General features: G+C 32.6%; 1 protein-coding gene across 1 annotated transcript; it reads left to right on the top strand.

The window, feature by feature from the left end:
• The first annotated feature begins 6,951 nt into the window (after positions 1 to 6,951).
• Positions 6,952 to 25,126, top strand: LOC139527336 (glutathione hydrolase 1 proenzyme-like). The gene is made up of 12 exons (XM_071322723.1): positions 6,952 to 7,088; positions 11,972 to 12,274; positions 12,849 to 12,974; positions 13,168 to 13,259; positions 14,695 to 14,887; positions 15,459 to 15,622; positions 17,145 to 17,294; positions 17,793 to 17,947; positions 18,594 to 18,781; positions 20,385 to 20,625; positions 22,950 to 23,063; positions 24,085 to 25,126. Exons 1-12 carry the CDS (start codon positions 7,045 to 7,047, stop codon positions 24,232 to 24,234), a joined length of 1,920 nt encoding a protein of 639 aa, XP_071178824.1. The 5' UTR covers positions 6,952 to 7,044; the 3' UTR covers positions 24,235 to 25,126.
• The last annotated feature ends 803 nt before the right edge of the window (positions 25,127 to 25,929 follow it).

Raw genomic sequence — 25,929 nt, forward strand, 5'->3', positions numbered from 1 at the left:
TAGTGTAAATGTGTATTCATGTGTTTTTTTTGTTTTTTTGTTTGTTTGTTTAAATGTACTTTAATCATTCTAATCATTTTCTGTGCTTTATTTTGTAATTCATTTGATTGTATAGCTCAAATTTTGGGCACCATGATTGGTAAATAAAATTATCTTATCTTATCTTATCAATCCTTTAATTCTTAGGAGATAATTAGTCTTAGGAACTCTTCTGACTATATCTTGTTTTTATGCCACACCTACGATAATAGACGGGCATTGTGTTTTCTGGTCTGTAGGTCCGTTCATTCGTCGTACCGCCCGGTCGTCTGTTCGTCTGTCCGTCTGTCCCGCTTCAGGTTAAAGTATTTGGTCGAGGTAGTTTTTGATGAAGTTGAAGTCCAATCAACCTGAAACTTGATACACATGTTCCCTATGATCCAATCTAATTAAAATTAAATCCTTTAATTGCTCCTGTTCTGATATGTTATTTATATTTTTTAAATGTTACTATATCTTACCCTTACCCGTTTCAAACATAAACATGAAGCACTGAATGATATAGCTTTAATACGTGTTAATTCAGTTCGTAATATGGAACAAAAACTTTATGATAAATGAAATTGGGGAATAAAAGCTTCTATATATACTAGCAGCGAAATAACAAACTATACGGTATAAAACTTTTATTTTTGTTCCGGAGACATTTTATAGTTTATCTTTAATTTTGCCATTTGATGAATTTAGTTTTTTATGATAGATATGGGGAGTTTTGGTTGAGAACTTTTTTTTTGTCTTCTGAAGTCTTAAACTTTGACAGTCTGTACAATTTGTGACTGATTAAGACTGTTTTATTACCTTAATATGTATTTTCTCTGCTTGTGTCGATATTGGTATGAGGGATATGCACATTATCGGAAAACATAGTCTAGTAGTCCCCTTCTTGCTGTCGTATAGCCTGGATATAATGAAAGCTTTGACTTAACATAGACATACTACATGTATTTGGTATTAAAATATCACTTTATTTTCGATTATAATATTGAGCGCATAACTTTGAAAGAAAATAAAAGAAATACATTAAATGTTAACAAAACTTTTAAGAGGTTTTATTAAAGAATCGCGATGCTTGTTTTATATACAGATTCAATTTATTAAATTTGAGCAAATGACACAATGTTTGTCCTACAATTCGTATCGTCCTTGAAGTATTAGATAAGAATTTTAGAGATAAATTAGCCTCAACAAAAATAGAATTTTAAATTTATTTTATGTGAATTTAAAAAGCCAAATGACCTTCCCAAGTGTATGTTATCAAACTTTTCATCCCAACATGCTGTCAGGGCTTTGTATATAAACACTCTCATTTAAAAATCCCTTTTAAATATTATTTACATAGTTTATGTGTACTGTAAAATGACACTTCTGCGTATGTGTATCAAGTTACCAGAGATTGAGGTTAAAAGGTTTAACTGTCTTATGACGCTTGAATGATACCCCCTTTTTTGTAGACCTTGGTTGAAATGGACGTAGAACTATTTCAACAACATTGGATGCTATCTTATCTCAAGTTATTTTTTTATGTTAGTACACATGTACTTAAATTTTCTATTTTGTTCATAACCCACGGTTTTTCCAGTATTGATGTGATAGTTTGCATAATAAACAAGTCTGACACAGACGTATTGCGGTGACCTATAGTTGTTAATGTCCGTGTCATTTTGGTCTCGTGTGGACAGTTGTCTCATTGGCAATCATACCACATCTTCTTTTTTATACTTCTTTTTTATAGATATAGTTTTCTCAAATCTGAGTTGCGTTAGCTACGAATATATGAGACGACAAAATCTGATTTATATAGAAGTAAAAGGCAATATAACCCTAAATCTGCCTTCGTACAACCTTACTGTTTCATGTCTAAGAAAATAACAAAAAATCAGTCAACAGGACCAAACTAATTTAACATATTTTTTTTCTGTATTCTTTATATTGCTGGCTATTATTATATATATATATATATATATATATATATATATATATATATATATATATATATATATATATTTTTGGGGGGGGGTATTTTTTGACATTATTCTCTATACGTGTCTAGAACAAGAGCGAGAATAGTCAACATGACTTCACAAGTTTAAAACGATTCGAAACAATTAAGAGCATTTACACTGTGCTTAAGATAGTTATACAACAATTCTACAGAAAGAAATTTTGCCACCCATGCAATTGTGTTAGCGTATTACCTGTTCAGCTTCTCTCTCCCACGTTAAAACTTTACTTATTTCATAATGACGATTGAACGAACCCTATTTTTCAAAACCTGGGTAATACGTTCTGCTATTTATTTATATTGTAGTCCTGTATTATTATGTTGTCATTTTAATGTTATATTAAACAATGCCATCGAAGTGCGAGGTTTGGCAGGCCACAAAACCAGGTTCAACCCACCATTTTTTTCTTTAAAAATGTCCTGTACTAAGTCAGGAAAATGGCCATTGTTATATCATAGTTCGTTTCTGTGTGTGTTACATTTTAACGTTGTGTTTCCGTTATGTCGTTTGTTTTCTCCTATTTTTGAGTGTGAATTCACATTACTATAAGACGTGTCACGGTACTTTTCTATCCCATATTCATGTATTTGGTTTTGATGTTATATTGGTTATTCTCATCGGATTTTGTCTAATGCTTAGTCCGTTGCTGTGTGTGTTACATTTTAATGTTGTGCCGTTGTTCTCCTCTAATATTTAATGCGTTTCCCTCAGTTTTAGTTTGTTACCCCGATTTTGTTTTTTGTCCATAGATTTATGAGTTTTGAACAGCGGTATACTACTGTTGCCTTTATTTGAAGTGGACGCAGAACTATTTTAAGAACATGGGATGCTTTCTTTTTTCAATTTTTTTTATATATCAGTATACATACACTTTAATTTTCTAGTTTGTTCATAACCCCCGGTTTTTCCAATATTGATATCGTAGTTTGCATATTAATAAACCAGTTACAGACTGTACCGTTATATGTATTAGATACAGTCTTCTTAATCTGAGTTGCGTAAGCTACGCATATATGACATGTATGAGACGACAAAATCTGATTTATATATAGAAGTAAAAAACAAGTATTTTATCGTTCCGTTTGCTCTTAAAGAGCATAAAAGGAATAGTGTCATTATCCCAAAATAAACAGATGCAGTAACGCTTTCAAAAGATGTTTAATAGTTAGGGATTTTGAATGCAATTTCATCTGCTTCTATTTTTCTGTTATTTTCTTAGACATGAAACACAACGGTTGTCTGAAGGCAGATTATGGGCCATAGTCTTTTTACCACTCCAAACGTTGGCTTGCAGTCAACAGGACCAAACTAATCTAAATTATCAGATGATTAAAATTGAAATTAAAACACATCAAACTCCATAAGTTGTACAGTGGATTTGTGTTGTCTGCATTTTTTCTGGAACTAAACGTATCCAAATGCCCTCACATATGAAAACATATGTTCGTACAATTTGTTTGTTTATCTATTTTCTGATACCTCGGTCCAACTCCCGTATTTATCAGACGTTAGAAATGCAATCCATAACTGTTACAGTACCACGAGCTGTAAATTAATTTAAGAAAATCACTTTAAAATGAATAAATTAAATAAATTTAATAATGACAATCGTAAAAATGAATTCCTGAAATTAAGGGTGTAATTCCAGAAAATGGAACCTGGAACAAAAATAATTTGTAGGAATTATGCGTAAAATCATAAATCGTGAGAAAGGTGAACATTTATGTTGGCGATCAAATTAGGGCGTACGTACGGTTCTCTAAATACGTCTCCAGGATTAGTCACTGGTCGTGGTTACGTAGGGTTCGTCAAATCCAAACATGGCAGCACAATATTCGTATCAATAATCCAATATAGTGTGAATGATATGACCTTTTTAGTATCCCACAACGTATATCAATTAACAGTCAACCTATATTTGTATTCCTCTAACAGAATTTTCAGGGTCTTCGTAAAATTCTCGGGTTAATGCGGGTGTGATATAGAAAAAATCCAGTTAATCTTACTATTCATGTTGCTGCAATTCGATAAGATATACAAGTGTTGAATCACGAAAGTCTCTTAATTTTGTAAACAAAAACTTATTAATTTTTACACGCATTAAATATTACAGAATAGAAAATAGAAACGGGGAATATGCCAAAGAGATAACAACCCAACCAGAAACAAAGCAGAAAACAGCCCAAGGCTACTCCGAAAACATCATGCACCCGCAGGGCGGGGTTCAGCAGGCCCCTAAACAATCATATAAATACTAGTTCAGTGAAATTGACCCCTCACTAATCTCCGTAACACACAAATGAACCAAAGGTTCTAATTGGGACAGGTGCAAAATTGCAGCGGGATAAAACATCTTATATTTTACTTGCTTACACACAAACATATCAATTTCAGTTTTGAATTATGTTTGTTCTATATACTTCGAGAACTAGGTTTAAAATTCAGAATAACCTTATAAGGATATGACAACTCATGATATCACTGAGCAGTTTAAAACACGGAACTATGTATAATTTCATTTCAAAATGGGATTGACACTTATAAATAAAAAGATAAATCATAAAAATACTGAACTCCGAGGAAAATTCAAAAACGGAAAGTCCCTAATCAAATGGCAAAAATCATAAGCACAAACACATCAAACGAATGGACAACAACTGTTATATTCCTGACTTGGTAAAGGCTTTTTCTTATGTCGAAAATGTTGGATTTAACCTGATTTTATAGCCATTTGTTGTGCCAAAATATTTGACTTTCAAAACGAAATAATTTATCTCATTCCTAACATTTTTTTTACCGGCATTATCATTTCACAAATTCTTATCATACTTTAGGGTGCAGATCGAAAAAAATAATTAAAAGGGGTTCCAACCCCGGAGAGAATAGGAGACTGTACCTATTTAAAAGACACATAAAAGTCCAGTGGCGGATCCAAGGGGAAAAGGGATGGGGGAAGAGTCCGGGTGTTGAAACTCGGCGTCCTTTTCCCCTTGGATCCGCCACTGGACTTGTATGTGTCTGTCTGTCTGTGTGTGCAGTATCGTTTTTTCCAGACCACCCTTAAGGTACTTCGGACTTTAACATATTAATTTACGCTTCACCGACTTCTTCATCATTTCCCTGGACAGGTCTTTACTTGGGTCAAATAACAACAAAATTAGCATAACGTTAGTGTATGTCCATGACAAGATATGATTATCTCGGGTAATTTATACGGTACAGTAGGCATGTGAAGGCATATGTCCTTTAATACATCAAATCTAATTTATTTGCGTCAATTGAAAGTGTAATACGATAGCTGTTTCTATTTCATCTTAAACTTAAAGACTATTTCAGTATAGTTCATTAAAAAGACAGGAATTCTATAAATATTAACAATGAATATATATACTATTGAATTGAACCCGTGGTAGAAAGTTGTCTAATTGGCAATTATACCAGTTATCATTTATATATACAAATAAGAAGATGTGGTATGATTGCCAATGTGACAACTTTTCATAATAGAACAGATTACAAAGAAATGAGAAATTTATATATGATATGTTAAATATGTATGCGAAGATTATATCCGTGATACTAAATTGGACACCGAATTATATACTATCATGCAATAGTGCATCTTTTTCTCGTGACAGTTCCTTTACAACATATCCGTTACACTTGTTCCATACCGAGTTAACTTGGTCTACATTTATAAGTACATACATTCTTATTTAACAGTTCAAGATTGAATTTAACGTTTAGATTATTTTTGGTTTCTTTAATGAAATGTCCTTCGTTTCACTTTAATCTTACAAACAAACACTCCAATCATGCGAATACAAAAAATACAATACAATCGGTAAGATTAGCCACTTTTCTTCAAACCATGCATGTAAAAACGTCAAATTCTTTTCGAAATGGAAATAAATATTGAGATGATCCCAATTTTGCCCCACTTCGACATATATATATATATATGGCCCTGCGACGATAAAATATGAACATGTGTAATATTTAAAGCAAACTTTAATCATACATGTAAGTTACTATAACATGACAAGTTTGCAGTATGCGCACTCTCGAACCAGGTTAAATATGTGAATAGGTAATTTCGGTTGTATACTGAACAATTGAAGTAAGGCGTCCGTGTTTTTTAAGCTATATTTTCAAAAACAAAAATACTCTAAAATATTGTTTGATATAATGACTTTGTTTTTTCTTTGTCTCGATGATGCGGTTTATTTTCTAATCCATGGCAAAAAACATAACCGCACTTGATAAAAAGCTCACAATTTTCTGAAAATTATATATATATATTTTTTTTTTTGCTAAAAAAGTAAAAGATATGACAGACTATCGATTTCTTTGGAGCGTAAAATCTCAGTTGGTTATGGTGTCTTCAATAGTTAATATAGGTTGGCATTTTATATAAAAAAGAAGATGTGGTATGATTACCAATGAGACAACTCCCCACAAGATACAGAAATTAACATCTATAGGTCACCGTTCGGCCTACAACAATCGGGACAAAGCCCATACCACATAGTCAGCTATACAAGGTCCTGAAATGACAAATGTAAAACAATTCAAATGAGAAAATGAGAAAACTAATAGCCTTATTTATGTACAAAAAATGAACGAAAACAAATATGTTTGTTTTTGTTTTTTTGAATTGTTACAACATGATTGATTCGGGATAAACGAATGCTATGTTTCATGTGATTCATATACTGATTTATGATTCTGGTTTACATACCAAACAAAACAATGCAAAACTAAAAAAAACAAAGTTTGGTGCTATAATATATATATATTCATATAAAAAGATAGACAAAAAGTGGTCAAACAATATAAATAGACAAAAACATACTATAAACAATTTTAATAATATGGAAACGAAGACACAAAAAGATGGTGCGTTTTCTAGTACGTTGAGTATATTGTTAGATGTCATCGTAGTAGAGATGACATGGACACGCGCCCTTTTCATTGATATTTTTAAATCGTATCTTGTTAGATGGAGTACAAATTGAACCACATTAACAAAAACGGCAAAATGAGGTTTGTGTTTTACGTTTATCTTATTTTTTTTTAATTAAAGTTTCTCTTATGATTTTGTCAAATTTTCAAGTACAATGCATACAATAAGTTGAATATAACATAAAAAGAACATGTAAATTTCAATTTACAATCGAACGTATTAAAAGGAAATCCGTTATCAATTTTTTTAAATGTTTTATCGCAAATTAAATATAACAGGACATATTTGTTAACATGCATTGATATAATACTGTCATTTATCATGATTAAGGCCGTTGAAATCCGAATTTTATAACTTTGAAAAATTATAAGTAAACGTATGTTCGTGCATCAATCATAAATAACTTGAGGCCATTGGACATAAACAATCTCCCAATGAAGAAGCATGTTATATTTACCACTGGACGTTAAACATAATTTATTTTCCAACAAACTCCACGTTGTTGGTGCGCGCTTTTGAAATGTTACATATAATTCATAAGACTCTGAAAGGATGAATTATTAGAACACATTTTCAGAAAATATTTTAGAAATGTTGATTGTTCATTTGATTGACATTATATTATAATAACTTGAGGGATCTTCCTCTGTTTATTTGTTTGTTATCACCATCAGGCGCGGATCCAGAAGGGGGGGGGTCCGGGGGTTGGAACCCCCTTTTTTTTGGACGATCAATGCATTTGAATGGGGACATGTAATTGGACCCCCCCCCCTTTTGACCTGGGTTAGGAACCCCCCTTTTTAAAATGGCTGGATCCGCCCCTGACCATTACTTTTCAAAGTTTCTATATTGTTTTCAAAATAAAAGGCAAAAACGCACGCAATTGGTAAAAAAAACCAATTATGTGCAATGATATCTTTTAAAAAGCCAATTTACATTTTGGTAATATTGATTCAGTTGTCGTTCGTGTTTTGCTGATGATGTTTGCAATATATTTCATAGTTTACACAATAATCTGACGACTTCTGCAATTCGACTATTTGTAGTCCTTGCAATCTTGCTTCTTTTTTTCTGCATTTTTTTCTCTATTATAATTCTTTAAGAGAATAACAAAAAATGTCATATACGGAAAATAACTCTATAAGGAGTCGGGCGTTTGACTATTTAGGCAATGTTGACTTTATTGAAGATCTGGTCTTGCTTACATTTTTTTACACTTAACGTTTCTCTCTATCTATAATAGTTTTCAAGATAAGAAGTAAAACAAAAAAAGGACATTAAACTTTAAGAAGGTCTATCAAAATAACTGTATAGCTATGTTATATATTACTATTCAGATAGATACCGCGTCGCATAAAAATGTGCGATTAAACAAATTTTTAAGTTAGTAATTTGGGTCAGTTCAGTGTGTTTATATCCGTCTTAACAAAATACCATGGTCTCTTTCTTTATTTTATATTTTAAAAGGTTTTCCGTATATGTAGGATTGTAAACGGTTCCACTTGTGTCATAACATTTGGTTAGGGGATGGGATGTCTGTTATGGTTATGACAATTTCATTACGACACATTTAAAGTTAATAACTTATGAATTTAACGGTATTATAATGACAATAGATTAACGTAATATCCATATTTTCCGAAATTTAGCTAAGCGGACTGGTTAGGTATGATAAATTTATTAATTGCTTGCAATTATAATTGCATGCTTTTTGTAACGTTATCACATGATATTTCGTCGTTAATTATCATTCGGAATTTGATACGACTGTCATACAAGTGCGAGGTTTGGTGCTATAAAACCAGGTTAAATCCATCATTTTCTACATTAGAAAATGTCTGTAACAAGTCAAGAATATGACAGTTGTTATCCATTCGTTTGATGTGTTTGAGTTTTTGATTTTGAAAACTTTCAATACTTTTGTCAGTACAAATATAATAGTGTGAAACTACTTTTAAATACGTAGGTACTTTTAAGTATTCTATTGTGTATACATGTCTATTTAACACAATGAAACATCTTCAAACACCTTATATTTTGTTTACTTACACTATACCTTACATTGTTGTGGACTATTTCTTAAAGTAAATCATTTCCATACAGAGATATTTTTCAAAGAGGACGTATGTGATCAAAATATATCATAACAGATTTCATATCAGATTATATATGGAAAGACTTCCATTTGGACCCCCTTCATGCAGGTATATGTTTATTATTCCGTCAATCAAAGGGACCCAAAATGGAAGTCTTTTCAGATGTATTATCAGCCCTCAGTCGATATAAGCCCTCGAGGATTCTGATCGTTGGTTGATATTATGACAGACGGCTAAAATTACATCTGATTTGAAAAAATGTCCTGTAATAAACTAGTTTGACGACGTGTTCCGGGACTTTTTCCAAATGTTTTTTTGTAACAAAAATATATAGAAGTCGACCACTTGTTACATCCTAAACTTTATATTAAGGAGATCCCAACATCACATACATGTTTGAAATATTTATCATTATGTAAACAAAGGAGATAGGCATTAAATGTCACCCCACTTATCCCTTTATTTAACGTCTAGATTCCTGACTTAAAACATGCACAGTATAAGGTGAATGGGGATTATTACTTCCTATTCCGGACGCATCTTTTATCTGCACAAGACTCACTTATAGCGCTCGAATAAAAAATAGTTTAGAAGTTATAATCACTCTCTAAAGTCAGAAGCATAAAGCATCCTAAAACTATGTGCAAAATCTGGCTATCTACGTCTGGGGGAAAAACCTTTAGCAAAATAGTTCTGAAAAAAAGATAACTTATCGATACAACGTACGAACAATTAAAATTTACTATGTTGAGAGAAATAACTGGAATACATATACTTAAACCTGTGCATCTTTATTTTAAATAGATTTTTGATTTATTGATTTTTGCTATTTTAAGCACCGCTTTTGTGCTACTTCGTGGCGGCCAATTTTTATTGAATCCTGAGTGCCCGTAGAAAACCACCGACCTTCAATACGAAAACTGACAATCCTAGTCAATGAAGATTGGAGTCGATTGCACCTGCACGAGCGGGGTTCGAACTCACAACCCCAGTGTTGACTGGCTCTTGATTACAGTAGTAACTACTTTAAGTTAGACGACTCACCCACCGAGACTCCTATTTAAAATAGAAACACAATATTCCTTTCAATGCATCAGTAAAATAAAAAGATCTTTAAAATTTATATATTACTAGAACACACCCGTGATATCGCGGGTCCGTGACTGAATTAAAGTATATAACTACAATGTATGCGCAAGCCTTATTTTAGTATTAGTATTGTGATCTGATAAAGTCATGCCTAAGATACACTGCTTTCAAATGGTTCTGTTTGAACCCGTCGAACTGGAACTTATCAATTATTGGTAATATTAATTATTTGAAAAACAAAAGGTCCTGGAATGGAGTATTTCTTAATCAACAGCATTGTCCTATATTAGTTATAAATAAAGGTGAATTTTTTGATTCGCTGTTTTACGTCATGCCCGCTAACAAATTGAAAATTGTACCGGCTATACGCCTTATTTTTAGACCAGATTTTTAGTATTCGTATTGTTATCTTAGAAAGTCTTACTGATGAAATACTACAATAGGTAACAATTTGACAATTTAGTAGTGTCAACCCTGTGATTATGACCCGTGTATATAGCATATAAATCCTGAATACACCGTTTGGTGGTGCGCCTGTCAGATGCGGAACGTACAGATAAGGTAATAGGTAACAGGTGAATATACTATTGGTATCGGTATCGGACTCGACCCGGAACTTCTTAATTACTGGCAATATTAATTACGTGGAAAACAAAAGAGCCTGGAGTGGTGTAATTTTTAATCTACACCTTTGTACTATATTAGTTATATATAAAGTTGAATTCTTTGATTTGTCGTTTTTACGTGATGACGGCTGACAAATTGGACCTCGTCATTTTAGTATTATAGATATTAATTGAAAGTTCTAGATTTTGAAATGTAATCTCGTTTGAAAAGGCAATTAGACTTACATAATCATTGTACCATTGGTGCACTGTTATGTATTTTTTTTTTTGTAATTCAAATATAGTTGTTTGGCAATGACAAAACATTTATGAAAAGAGTACGTCCTATTTATTCCTATTAGATAAATATCGTTTATAGTTACTGAAGGGCCGGCCATGGAGTGCAAAAAAACTTTAACACAAAGACTTCATTATGTAATATCTGACAAGCTATTATAGTAGACCATGTCAACAAGTCAGTGATATTTTTTTTTAGTTTTGGAAGACAGCAATGTGATCTGGCTTAAAGAAATTAAGGGATTTGATATGTCTTAATTGTGTTATGACAAACAAAAATATAAATATTAAGTTTACTTGTTACGTAAAAATTGGCCCAGTTAAAGTTAAACTTTGAAAAATAAGTTGTTGGAATACGAATACGATAGTTTTATTTTGATTCGGTTCACATATAACTATACAAACAAAAGCCCTTAAGAGCTATTTACCGAATATAAATAACATATATATAACATTAAAACATAGAACATGCATAAAAAATACATAAGCAGCAAAGGATTTCAAATGCATAAACACAGCACAGGGATATTGAAATACAAGCAAAGCATTACTAAAAAACGTGACATCTAAATATACCAAAAACTGAAGCATAACTAAAAATTGAAACACAAATAAAATTGAAGCATAAATAAAATTGAAGCACAAATAAAACAATAAAGCATCAATGCATTGTATACTGCAAACATCTGGAGCAATAACTAAAAGTATGAAAAAGCTTAAGTTATCTACATGCGGGACAACTATTCCGGGACTGTTTAAGGCTCTTAAATTAAGAACAATTATTTTAAGTCCTGAAATGGTCAGGTAGACAGCAGCTCGCATTACACCTGTTGCTTCAAGTAGCTCCCTTAACCAAACGCCTGTAATTTCTTTCAGTCATATATCACAGAGTCGCATGCTAATTGTTTCAACCTTTCTGATCTGCTCACTGATAATAGCTCTTGGTGTTGTACTGGGACTAAAGATATATAAAGATGACAATCAAAATAAGAACACTATATGTGGTGAGGCAGGATCTGAGGGTGGTGAATCTGTGACAACAACACCGACGCCGACGCCGACTATAAGACATCCTACAACTACCGGAACACCCAAGTTTGTATCCGAATCTATAGAAGGACACTATAGATACGCTGCTGTGGCGTCAGATGCAGGCCCGCCATGTTCAACAATTGGAACGTAAGTGTTGGAATGTTAAGATTGTTATTAAATAGAAGCAGTATACTGCTACATGTACTACATTTTTGAACATCTGAGATGGAATTCTGTAGAGAATTTGTAAGACCAAGCAATGTAACATTAACTTATCTCTCATGAATATATTAAACAAAATAATACAGAAATCATTATACTTTAAAGAGATTTTTTTAACATACGCAGGACAAAGTTAATCCAACGAAACAACAATGTGTTTAAACTCATTCCACATTAAAAGCTCGCTAGTTGTATATTTTCAATTCCTTCAAAATATCAATCTGTTTCACATTAATGCCATCTTGGAAACTGGAACTGGCTGCGGCCGTCCGAATTGTAAATACATATGTCATTTCCACATTTTTACCAATAATATGTTGAACATTTGAATATGAGCAATGGAGACACGTAACGTGTCATATATCAGTGTTTTGCAAAAATGACATAGGAGTAAAGAAAACTTTAGGTTTAAAAAATAAGCAAAGCATAGTTTCTGTTTATCAAAATCTTTGTATATCCAAAAACATATATATCAATTAATCAACACTATTTTTTACAGAGACATGATGGCGAGACGTGGTGGCTCTGTTGTAGATGCGGCTATTGCCACCCTTCTCTGTCAATGTATTCACAATTTTCATAGCTGTGGAATAGGAGGTGGTTTCTTTATGACAGTTTACGAACGGTTTGTACTATATTTCCAATTTTCTTGCTGCAAACTACTTTTTGTAATTATGTTGTCAGAATGTGTTTCTCTCATTGACGTATTACAGCTGTGTAAATATGAGTAATCATAATAAAACTAAAATTATTAACCTTTCAGATGCTCAACAGTTCTCATTTGTAACATTTTGTTTGCTATATTTTTATTATTGTAGGTCTAAAAGAGCGGCATATACTATTTTAGCACGTGAGATGGCTCCCGCCGACGCTAATGAAACTATGTATGTTGGTAGATCGTCTACGGAAGGTTGGTTTTCACTATGTACTTTATCGGCGACTTATCATTTCACGGAACTAATAAATAAGAAATAAAACGAAATTTGCTCCAATTTTTCAGTGAGAAAAATCTCATAGTATTCGGGTTTGTAGCTAGAAATTCATCAAGTTTATTGACTTATGATTTAAATTGGCCAGAGAAAGAATGGCCAACGAAAAAACGACTAACGTCGACACAAGTATCTTGTCATAAGGTGGGAACAATCGTACTTTGTAAACCTTCATTCTGATTCAAACAAAATATTCTCTATACTGCCATCAGATGCATTATTTCTTTGTCTGACAACATATTTGTAACGTTTGGAGGACATTCCAAACCATTGACATTCCCATGGGAACTAACTGTGATCCTCTTCTTGTCGATTTGTTCATTTATTCATATTAGGCTGAATTCATACACATATGTTGAATGAAAAAAAAGCTATCATTAACTTATAACTTCACTTTCAGCTGTAAAAATAATGTCTCAGCATATAATTCTAAGTTTGGTTACTATGTTGACCGCATCTAACCCAACTTGGAATTAAAGATACAACAGATATATTAAAGTCTGCCTCATATTTTGAATTAAATCATGCAAATGACACTAAGGGTAGGTAGTATAGACCAAAAAAAAATATTTCACTTTCCCGCTTCAAATTTCCATTCCGATGTAGCTCAATTGCAGCAGCGCCTGTATATGAAGTATATATCTCCCGGTTGAAACAATGATCCAGGGCTCGTTTCCTTTCATGCTTTCCATGAGAGAGGGTTGCTACTCACAAGCACGCTTTAAAACCATGAGTTCACTATCCCTTTGGAAACGTTAAAGAGGCCATTACGAGTTGGTTGATCGTTATGGTATATCTGTTCAAATCGGCGTTCGTTACAATAATCATATCCTCCTTTGTCCCTGATCGAGATGACCTATTGAATTAGAATTGTTACTGGGTTTGTACTTACATGATAAACACAACGGATGTCATATGGATAAACCTGCTGTAACACATGGAATAACTTCCTGTTCTTGGTTGGATTCGTGTTGCTCAGTCTTAGTTGTCTATGTTGTATTTTGCATACTGTTGTTTTCTTTTTAGTCTTTTTCTTTTTAAGCCATGGCGTTGTTTGCTTATTTTCGACTATATAAGTTTGAATGCTCCTGCTGTATTTTTGGCATCTCTTTGACTTATAGTTCAGCTTACAAATTAAATGTTTCGTTCAAGTTGGACGCAGAAACAGCGCTTAAATCAAAGTTGTTATAAATGGTAGGCTCTATTTTTACATTTCCACGCTTTTTTACAATCGAAATTTGGACAAATGAAAAAAAAAACTCGTGATACCAATGTTAATGGTAGATGTACATTTTTCATTATAGCAATCGTATCTTCCATGTAAAAAGAGATATATTATAATTATCTTTCTATCAGGTGGGTTAGCCGTTGGTATACCTGGTGAAATTCGTGGTCTTTGGGAAGCTCATCAGGTTGGCGGTAAACTTCCATGGAAAGATTTGCTGCAGCCGACAATCAAGCTATTGAAAGAAGGATATACTGTAGGAATACCAGTTGCTATAGCTATGGCAGCTCAAACTGAAGTTGTAAAAAGACAACAGGGATTAAAGCAAGTAAATTATCATTTAACTAGAAAAAAATGCATAGATCACAGAAATGGACAGCACTAAAGACGCTAAAAAAAGTGAAAAGATCAAATAAAACACGGAATTGAATAGCATGTTGGATCCAAAGTCTCTTCAGGTTTTGCTATATAAGCATACCATCAAGTAGTAGCCCTCCACCAGCAATGGCATCTAACCAGTGGGTGTTAATAAACTCATGATAGATACCAGGATTAGAATTTCTACCTCAGACACATTTTGAATATGCCGCATTAGATTTTATTAAGTAAAATCTTTTATACATTAATCTAATATTTAGATATCCAAAATTTCGGTCTTAAATAAAAAAAAAGTCATTATTTTTATTTTTGTTTTGTTTCGCAGAATTTGTTATAAATTCTATGCTAGAACCCAACAATTTGAAACACAAGAATGTTTAAAACATAAACATATGCAGAGCTAAATGAGCAAAAGGGATATAAACCATAGGCCAAAAACTGGCGAGTTGGAACCTTAGTCTCTCAAACGTTGATCAACAGTGTCTTGTTAACTGAGATATGTTTAATACTTTTACAGAGATTTGATAACTAATCCACAAACTGGACGTTTTTATGTAGCTGGTGACACTATCAAAATGCCAAAATTAGCCAGAACATTGGAAATCATAGCCGATGAAGGTGTTGATGCTTTTTACAATGGAACCTTAACCAAAGACATTGTGGCGGATATTCGCGATGCTGGTAAGTAACGAATACCAGAAGGTATACATATTTCGGTAATTAAGAAAAATTAACCATCGTTTTTACGAATGAAAAAAAAGTTGAATGACAATTAAGGATGTACACCTCTGAGGAGCCAAAAATTTCTAGAATTAAACTTTTTTTCTTAACCTGATTTTTGGGTTTATAAGACTGTAACAAAATGATTGGTGAAGAAAAAAATCATATGGTGGTGCACTTCTTTTTTTGCTACAGCCCTTTAAAAATGCCCAATTTTGATGATTTTCCCATTTTTCATCGATTTTTACCTATTTTTGGGCTATTATCGTGTAGAAAATCACAGTTCCACAATTAAACTTTTTTCCATACTCTCCACAAAGATGCAGTGGACCAATCTGAATAAATTTTACTTAAAAAAACTATAGGTAGGTGTTAATATAAGAAAGTTTTATCATATTCTGACACTTTTTTGTGTAAAATTTACCATGCTGTCAATTTTGTATTTTTGTGATTTTTCTCAGTTTTAAGAACAAAATGCATATTATTTCAACTTTTTTGTTATAAACGATTGAAAAAATACATATCTAAGAAATTTGAAAAGACCAAAATGATATGGGATGCACATGATTCTTGTAAAACCATTTTTTGTATCCCTAACCCATTTTCTCAAAATTTTGGCTAAAAATACTGACTTGATTGGTCGTAAAATTTGAAAAGTGGATTACTCAAAAACCATTCATTGTAAATACATAATTTTTTCACAGAGTTATGTTAGATTATAATATTTTTGAAATTCATTGATATTTTCCACTTGTATCACATGTTTTGGGGATAATTCAAGAACGAGATTTCAACGAGACTGAACGAGACTGAAAAGTCAGAGGAATACATCCTTGCATTTTAAAATATATGTTTTCGCCAGTCAATGGTCAAATAAGACAAAGGCAAACATTAATAATGCACACAATGAAAGATAGACTGCGTGATTGTTGTTTGCTTACATCTGCCGATGAAAAATATTTCGGCCTCATACTTATGTGGAAACGAATTACATATGCACAAATACAAAAATTTTACATAATGGTGAACTGGGTTGAATAACTGGAATTTTGAACTTCTGCAATTAAGAGAAGGTATGCTTTGACAAATGCGTACCTTATGTTTTGCAAAAGGTTTTAGCCATGGCTTTGTCAGTTTATTTCGATCTATGAGTTTGATTGTGCCACTGGTATCTTTAGCTCCTCTTGTATATGAATGTGGGTTTGTACATACAGAGTGCATTGCATTCCCCAAAGAAGAGGCAACGAAAATACTGATGTCGAATGAAAATCAATGAACAAACATACAATATATAGGTGGACAAGTTAAAAGTCCGGAAGTTTGTTGAACACTTTTAAACTTAATTATTATCTTAATGAGCCAATTTTGTCATTATACGTTTTTTTTTCTACATGAACTGTATTCATTGTTACATAACTCATGTTTCATTTAACATGAAGGAGATATTCAGTTCATGTTAGCCTTGTTTAATTGAATCTTACAGGTGGAATAATAACTGAAGAAGATCTTGCAGGATACACAGCACCAACGAAAGATCCTCTAGTGATAAAACTTAACAAAAACGAAACTATTTACTCATCAATACTACCATCTAGTGGTGTAGTGTACCAGTTTATATTAAATATATTAGACGGTAAGTAAATAAAGGCAACAGTAGTATACCGCTGTTCAAAAGCCATAAATCGATGGAGAAAAAACAAATCCGGGTTACAATGTAACTGTTTGTGATATAAAACAAACTAGTGTGATGATGTGGCTTATTGCTTCTGTAAACGTCGAAACTATTTGATACAGGTTTTGGAAAGACAAATCACCAGTTGGTGCCTGGTGTTAGTTTGTTGGTATCATTTCAACAAAATGTATCATTAAAAAAGAATAAACAAAAATACCAAACTACAAGGTAAATAAAAAAATGGGAGAGTAAATAAAACCTGACTTAACATGTAAACCAAATACTTGACTTTATCAACTACGGAATGAATGAAAAACAACAGTCATATTCAATATTATCAAAACAATCACCATTTCATATTCTCTTTGCTATGGCATTCAACAGCAACACGACTCTGATTCCATGTGTATGCATACTTCTTACACTGTCAATGTTTTTTAAACACCAGATTTGTTTTAGGATATAAACTAAGTACAGATAGCGTGTCTACGAAAGAAAAAGAAATATTAACATGGCATAGAATTATTGAAGCATTCAAGTTTGCCTATGCTAAACGAACGAGCCTTGGTGATGGAGACGCTGAAGATGATGCTTTTAGACGGGAGTTGGACGAAGTTAGTATAGAATAAAATAACAAAGATATTGAACTCCAAGTAACATTTACGTCGAAAAGTCCGTTATCAAATTTCAAAATCAAGACACAATGACGGGATGTATACAGAGCCACGGCAAATAATGTTTCAAAGAACCAGAAAAAGGCATATAGACAAAGATCATTTGCAAAAATGAAAGACACGAATAGAAAAACAATCATAGAACAATATAACACAATGACGGGATGTATAAGTATCGAGTCACGTCAAATGGATATCTCCCAAAACTGACAAAACAGTAAGAACAATATTCATAAAGACAAATTAAAGAATAATATAACACGTTATTAGAATGATAAGAAACAACGTCAGTACTGAGAATATACACTTTAGGTATGCAAACCGTAACCAAAGACGCCAGTTGAAAACCAACATTCTACTTTGGTTTGGCTAAAATTTCAATGACACTTGGGAGCCGATATCATACCTTAACTTAAACAGCATATCATGAAAAGTCCTCTTTTTACAAAACAAGTTCTGAACGCCAAGATCAGATGTTACTATGATACGTACAATTTTGATTGACAAAAAAACCCTACAATGTAATGTTTCAAATCCTCGAAATAAAGAAAACAATTATAATTCGGCAATCAAACATTAATTTTAGCTTGTGCAGAATATGACGTCAGAGACCTATGCTGAAGATATACGTTCACAGATATCTGATAGTCAGACGTTTGGAACAAACTATTATGGTCCGACATTTTACGACGACGTAACAACGGGGACGGCACATCTGTCGGTATTAGCACCAAACGGAGATGCCGTATCTGTGACAAGTACTATCAATCTTTAGTAAGTATATTAAAGGGAATTTAGAGACATATACTTCTGAGTAGTAATGATGATGTGCTCTTGATTCGTTCAAGTTTAAAACGCCTGTCCACAATAAAACAAATTGAAGGACAATATTGCAAAAGTATGATTTTTTTCAAAATATAAGGATTTTCCAATCACAGGCCTAGATTACCTTATCCGTATTTGGCAAAAAGTTTCGGAAATTTGGGTCCTCAATGCCCTTTAATATTGCACTTGTTTGGCTTTGTAACTTTTTTTTATCTGAGCGTCACTGATGAATCGTATGTAGACGAAACAAGCGTCTGGTGTATTTAATTACATGCCTGATACCTTTGATAACCATTCTTAAATATAATACAGCCTAACAAGTCACAGTTTGTAAAAGTAAAACATTTTATGTCAAAGTACGGTCTTCAACACGGAGCTTTTTCTCATACCGAAAACATGTACAACAGGCTCCCGACGTAGGACTGGTGCATTAATGTGATAAGCTTAACCTGTTATACAGGCATAACTCGCCACAGAACACACATTTGTTTAAATAAAGTTTGCAATCATATTTTACCGTCTGATGCTAAATAACGTCGCAATGAAATCTTAATGCACCATCGACCTGCTAAATTTGCACCGTACATTAAATCGTAATAATAAAATTGAGAATGTAAATGGGAAATGTGTCAAAGAGACAACAACCCGACCATAGAACAGACAACAGTAAAAATACATATCTTTAAATAGAACTTTTTAATGATAAAATAGTTACACCAGTTGATATAACTACTTTCATTTCTTTCTCTGCGCTGTTCTTTTATTTTTCTTCCGCGTATATTTCTTGACAACCCTTATATATTTAAATGTCAATAAAATCATTTCGATGTACTGCCAGTCGATCTGTAATGTAGCATTTTTTGCCTCAGAGTAGACATACCTTAGTTTTTGGCATGAGTTTTACAGTTCACGAACATGAAATTTTGGAAAACATTTACATATCAACGATATTTCATGTCAGACTGGCAGATATTCCATTTTGAAATAAGTGAATATTTTGCAAACACTTTATAAGGGTGTGTATATGTATTGAAATTCTGAACAGTCTGATACATTATATTTAAGATATTAAAATTCCCCAATAACTGGTTAGTGAAGGTATTTTCAAAAATTATCTTCATGTCAGTTCTCATGTATAAGTGACAATAGATTTTCTTTTTGTCGAGACATAGCGATCCTTCATTCCGTCGGCGGCGGCGTCCACATAAATTCACTCTGTGGTTAAAGTTTTTGAAATTTTGATTACCTGGACAGAAGCTTGTTTGTGATCATAAGATAGTATTTTGGACCAGTTGTAATTTTATTTAAAAAACAAATACAATAAAGTAAGTTAAGATGCTTCAGTTATACTTGAGTCTTTCACAACCTTACATAATCATTGACGATTAAATTTCGTTTTTTTCCCGCGAAGATTCCATGATTTTCACTTACAAGACTGGAGTTTTATTGTGTTCTTTTATGTTACCATTGATTACTTTACCTGAAAGATTAAACTATTTAATGTGTGGCTATAACATAAATATACGTCATAATATACTTTTCAATTTTGCAGTTTTGGGTCTAAAGTAGTTGGGAGTCGTACAGGTATTATATTTAACAATGAAATGGATGATTTTTCTACACCTAATACAGTTAATTCATTTGGCATACCTGCGTCGCCGGCAAATTTTATAAAGCCTGGTAAACGTCCACTGTCCTCGATGTGTCCAAGTATAGTTGTTAATTCTGATGGAATGGTCAATATAGTAGTTGGAGCGTCAGGTGGTTCTAAGATTACAACATCTACTGCTTTGGTAAGTAGTACAATTAAAATATCGCCTGATTAGATGAGTATACATATTACATGGATTTTATTGATGTTGAATATTAAAAAAAGGATGTGGTATGATTGCAAATGAGACAACTCTCCACAAGAAACCAAATGACAAGGAAATTAACAACTATAGGTCAACAATGAACAAAGCCATAGTAAGCTATAAAAGGCCCCGAAATGACAAATGTAAAACAATTCAAACGAGAAAACTAGTTTATGTACAAAAAAATTAACGAAAAACAAATATGTAACACATCAACAAACGACAACCACTGAATTAGTACACTTTAGACTTCTCGTTCGTTTGTTAGCAATACAATTATGCAAGCTTTTGTGTTGATCAGCTGAAAAATCATAACACCACCGTGTATAAAGTAAAACAGCCATCCTTTATGATTCAAACTAGTACACCATTGTATCAATACCGGATTTTATAATGACCAGTTGAATGGCACAAAATATATCATGAAGGATCAGAAACAAATTATGATGGATCAGAAAAATATTATTTTTGCCATAAATTCCACACAAATACATCACAAATAAAACTATTCAAAGAAGCAATTATTCAATTGTCTGCAAGAGTCTACAATTTTGATCTGAGCGTAACTGATGAGTCTTATCTAGACGAAACGCGCGCCTGGCGAATCAAATTATAAGCCTGGTACCTTTGATAACTAATAATTATTAACATCTATTTTATCAGCAATCAAAGACGGGCTTCAAAGTTATTGTGAAACTGCCTATTCTAGAGGTGGCGTGAATCAGATGTGGATACTTAAAAATTCCAAAGATCTTTTAGAGTACATACAATCTAACTCTATTTCATCTTGTAACAGTATTAAAACATTTTACTTTTCTACTCTTTACACAAGTATTCCACATTCCAAACTAAAAGACAAATTGAAAGAGTTGGTATTACTTTGCTTCATAAAAAAGAATGGCCAACGTAGATACAAGTATCTTGTCTTAGGGAGGGATAAATCATACTTTGTAAAGAATCACTCTGATTCAAACAAAAAATTCTCTGAAACCGATATTATCAAGATGCTTGATTTCTTGATTGACAACATATTTGTAACGTTCGGAGGACGTGTTTTTCAACAGACTGTCGGCATCCCAATGGGAACAAACTGTGCCCCTCTACTTGCCGACTTGTTTCTTTATTATTATGAGGCTGACTTCATGCAGGAACTTCTTAGGAAGAAAGATAAGAAGTTAGCAATATCCTTTAACTCTACTTTCCGCTATATAGATGACGTTCTTTCACTAAACAATTCAAAATTTGGTGACTATGTGGAACGCATCTATCCCATCGAATTGGAGATAAAGGATACTACAGATACAGTTAAGTCGGCTTCATATCTTGACTTACATCTAGAAATTGACAATGAGGGTCGGTTGAAAACAAAACTTTACGACAAAAGAGATGATTTCAGCTTTCCAATTGTGAACTTTCCATTTCTAAGTACCAACATTCCAGCAGCACCTGCATACGGGGTATATATCTCCCAATTGATACGATATTCCCGTGCTTGCATTTCCTATCATGATTTTCTTGATAGAGGGTTACTGCTCACAAGGAAGCTATTGAACCAAGAGTTCCAAATGGTGAAGTTGAAATCATCCCTTCGTAAATTTTACGGACGCCATCACGAGTTGGTTGACCGTTATGAAATAACCGTTTCACAAATGATATCGGATATGTTCCTTACGTCGTAACTACAATCCCCTTCCCTTTCATGAATGTGACCTACCGAATTAGACTATTTACCGGATTTGTAATCACATAAGCAACACGACGGGTGCCACATGTGGAGCAGGATCTGCTTACCCTTCCGGAGCACCTGAGATCACCCCTAGTTTTTGGTGGGGTTCGTGTTGTTTATTCTTTAGTTTTCTATGTTGTGTCATGTGTACTATTGTTTTTCTGTTTGTCTTTTTCATTTTTAGCCTGGCGTTCTCAGTTTGTTTTAGATTTATGAGTTTGACTGTCCTTTTGGTATCTTTCGTCCCTCTTTTAATAATACTTTATCTCTTTAACAATTGCACCGTTGATGTCAGTTACTTGTATGTCCTTTTCGTTAGCAAGGGTTAATTCACTCAAGTAATATATTTCATGCTCTATGAGCCTTCTAGGGAAAACCGACTTTTGATTGGACAACAAAGTACTAGTACTTGTAAGTCAAAATGTCATATGTTATTGCGCAACTATCTTACAGAACGTATATCGCAGAATACTTGAACAAAACATAAGCATTTAGCATTTGTCAGTTTCAAGAACTGTTTATCCTTTATCGTCAGGTGACAGCTTTAACACAATGGCTAGGCATGGGTATTAAAGAAGCAATTGATCACAGAAGATTACACCATCAGTTACTTCCAGCACACATAGACGTAGAAAAAGGATTTCCGCAAGTATGCGCTATTAACATTGTTAAAAAAATGTAAAATAGCAAAAATACCGAACTCAAAGAAAAATTCGAACGCAAAGTCCCCTATCTAATGGCAAAATTAAAAGCTCAAACAAATAGGAAACAACTGTCATATACGTGAACTTGGCTATTTGCATCAGAATTACCTTACTTGCTCGACACCTCAAAAGATTAATGACAACTTTTTGGAATGTATCATTACCCTTTTTTAAAAGGTTAAAAGGTTTGTAATACCATCATGCATTGATTTCTTCAAATAATGCAATGACAGTCTAGGGATAAATTTACGACCAAAACACTAACTAGTACATGTATAATAGTAATGTAAGACTGCTGAATAAACGCATAAAGTGTTGCATTTCATTGTCTTTTCAACTCTTAGAATTATAAGTTGACACTTTGTGTGTATAAGCAACATCTTAGAAATATCTACCCGATATCTAAGCACAACAAGACATAACACCACTTATTTACCAGTAAAATACAGATATCTTTTTAAAGAAATATTTTTCTTTTAATGCAAGTTCTTAATTTTGTAGAAGCTTGTGTCTTTGTTTTAAAATGTTCGGTGTAGGTTTTGTAAAATCAATGACGTCTTATATTGTCGTAGACTGAATGTAGATAATAATTTTGTTAATGAAATACCGAAAACAAACCACTGAGATATGGATACTTTCGTTCGAAAATAAAAAAAAAAGTATTCTGTCAAGGTATTGCAAATTTCTTTGAAGGTGTAAGAAAGTTATCGGTGTTCAACAAGCGTTAACCATATTCTGAACTTAAATGTTGACGCAACTGACTACGCTGATGGAAGGTAGGATCAATATGTCTCGCTTCCGCGACAAAATGTCACAAAGTCTACAAAAGAAAAGCAATTGGACGCACATAATTTATATAAAGATTAAACTTAAAATATCATATGGTTACCCTATCAGACACCCACACATGCATCAAACAATGCTAATATTTTCTAATGTGATAAATTTCTCTTTTTCGTATTATAGTACATTTTGGATGGATTGATTAGACTAGGGCATAATATCACATTGAAAGACAGTGCCGGATGTGTTGTTCAAGGCATTCTACAACAACAAGAAGGAGTAGTAACAGCTAACTCTGACTTCAGGAAACATGGCCACCCTGATGGATATTAAATACGACTAATAAACCAGGATGTATAGAAGGTGGTCATAATGAAGACAATCTAAGAAATAGCAGGTTTATCCCTCAACCAAAATCATAGCTGTGATATTTGTATTAATCAAACCCGATGGGTATGAGTTATGTCATAATTATGCCTTGAATTTCTGCGGGAAGCATCTTAACTACTTGATTTGATTTAACTTCGGCGTAGGGATTAATGGTATCTACTATTCCGTTACCTATATATAAATCTTTAATCAGGTAAAGATACACTTGTCTCGATTGATTGTATGCCCTCTAGAATCACTGAAGAGACATTTGTTTCAAAGAGCGCAACTGCTGCAGTAAAAAAATATTGTACTATTAATGTTACTAATAAATTTACGTCGATCAATTACTATCTTTTTTTTCAAAAACTATAATTTTCATTTACAATATACATTTTCAAATTTATTTTCAGTCAAGATTTCGAAACACGTTCAACCGACTCAGTTTGTATTCGTACTTAAAGATATTAACTCCTTATTACTTGACAGATCGTTTTATAAGCATGATACATTAAATCTTCTTATAAACAATAGTATATTATTAAGTGTTTAAAGAAGAAATCTGTTTTTGTGTTGTGTATAATATTGTGTGGAACTGAGTAGATTTTGATATGTTTTAATCGATATATGTATATTCATCTAAGGGTATATGTTAAATAAGACGAAGTTTGAAGACCAGTTTGGTTTTTGATACAGGACTTTTATAAGTCAATTTGTAACTTCGTTTTGTATGTATATGCATGAAATATAATGGATGACAGTATCAAAAGCTTTTTTGTATCATTAACATAGTTTGAATGTATTAAAGTCATGAACTGTCATACTGGTTGTAATAAATTACACCAAATATACATAATATAGTTTTGTTTATACTTTTATACATTCACAAATATAAAATAAAAAATGCCAAAATAAAGTTCTACCTAATGATGTCAGATGTGAGATTTCTATATAAAGGAATTGGAGTTAGTTTCTTATGATTGAGCTGAAAAAATGGAAAGTGTTGGTATTGTTTTTAAGTTTATTCATATCTTCTCATAAGAACTGATTCGAACCATTCAATACTTTTTTTTACACAGCATGCCATCAGAAATATTGCTCACATCTCCAAAACATTTGTATTGCTAGTCAATACATTTAATTCAAATACCTTTAACAATTCACTGCACAGGTGAAGAAATTATCATACATTACAAAGATTTTCATGTAAACATGATGTTTTATTGATTTTTTCATCAGGTTAAAAAACGTTTGCATTGAATCAATTAGGAGCATAACACCACAAAATGGCAAGACAATGATCACCAACCTTGAGATTTCTTAAGGGAGAAATTTACTTAATTATAATATTGATAAAGCTTAACGAAAAAACTTTTCCAAATGCATTTAATAAATATAGTTTAATATATAATAAAGGAATTTGTCCATGTCACATAGATGCCCTACGTGTGAATATTATGTCAATTTAGCAATATTCCACAAATTTAAAAAAGGAATTACCTGGCCTGTAAAAGCTGATTATAAATTATCTTGTATAAGACTGGATGAAAATGAACATGCAATGCAGGAATCGATCGTGTTCAAAAGCTAAAAGATAATGCAAGCGTTGCAACAAATAACAATGAATTCTAGTAGTTAATTTGAAAAAAAAACTCTACT

This window comes from Mytilus edulis, chromosome 6, assembly GCF_963676685.1.
Source record: "Mytilus edulis chromosome 6, xbMytEdul2.2, whole genome shotgun sequence".
Lineage (NCBI taxonomy): Eukaryota > Metazoa > Mollusca > Bivalvia > Mytilida > Mytilidae > Mytilus > Mytilus edulis.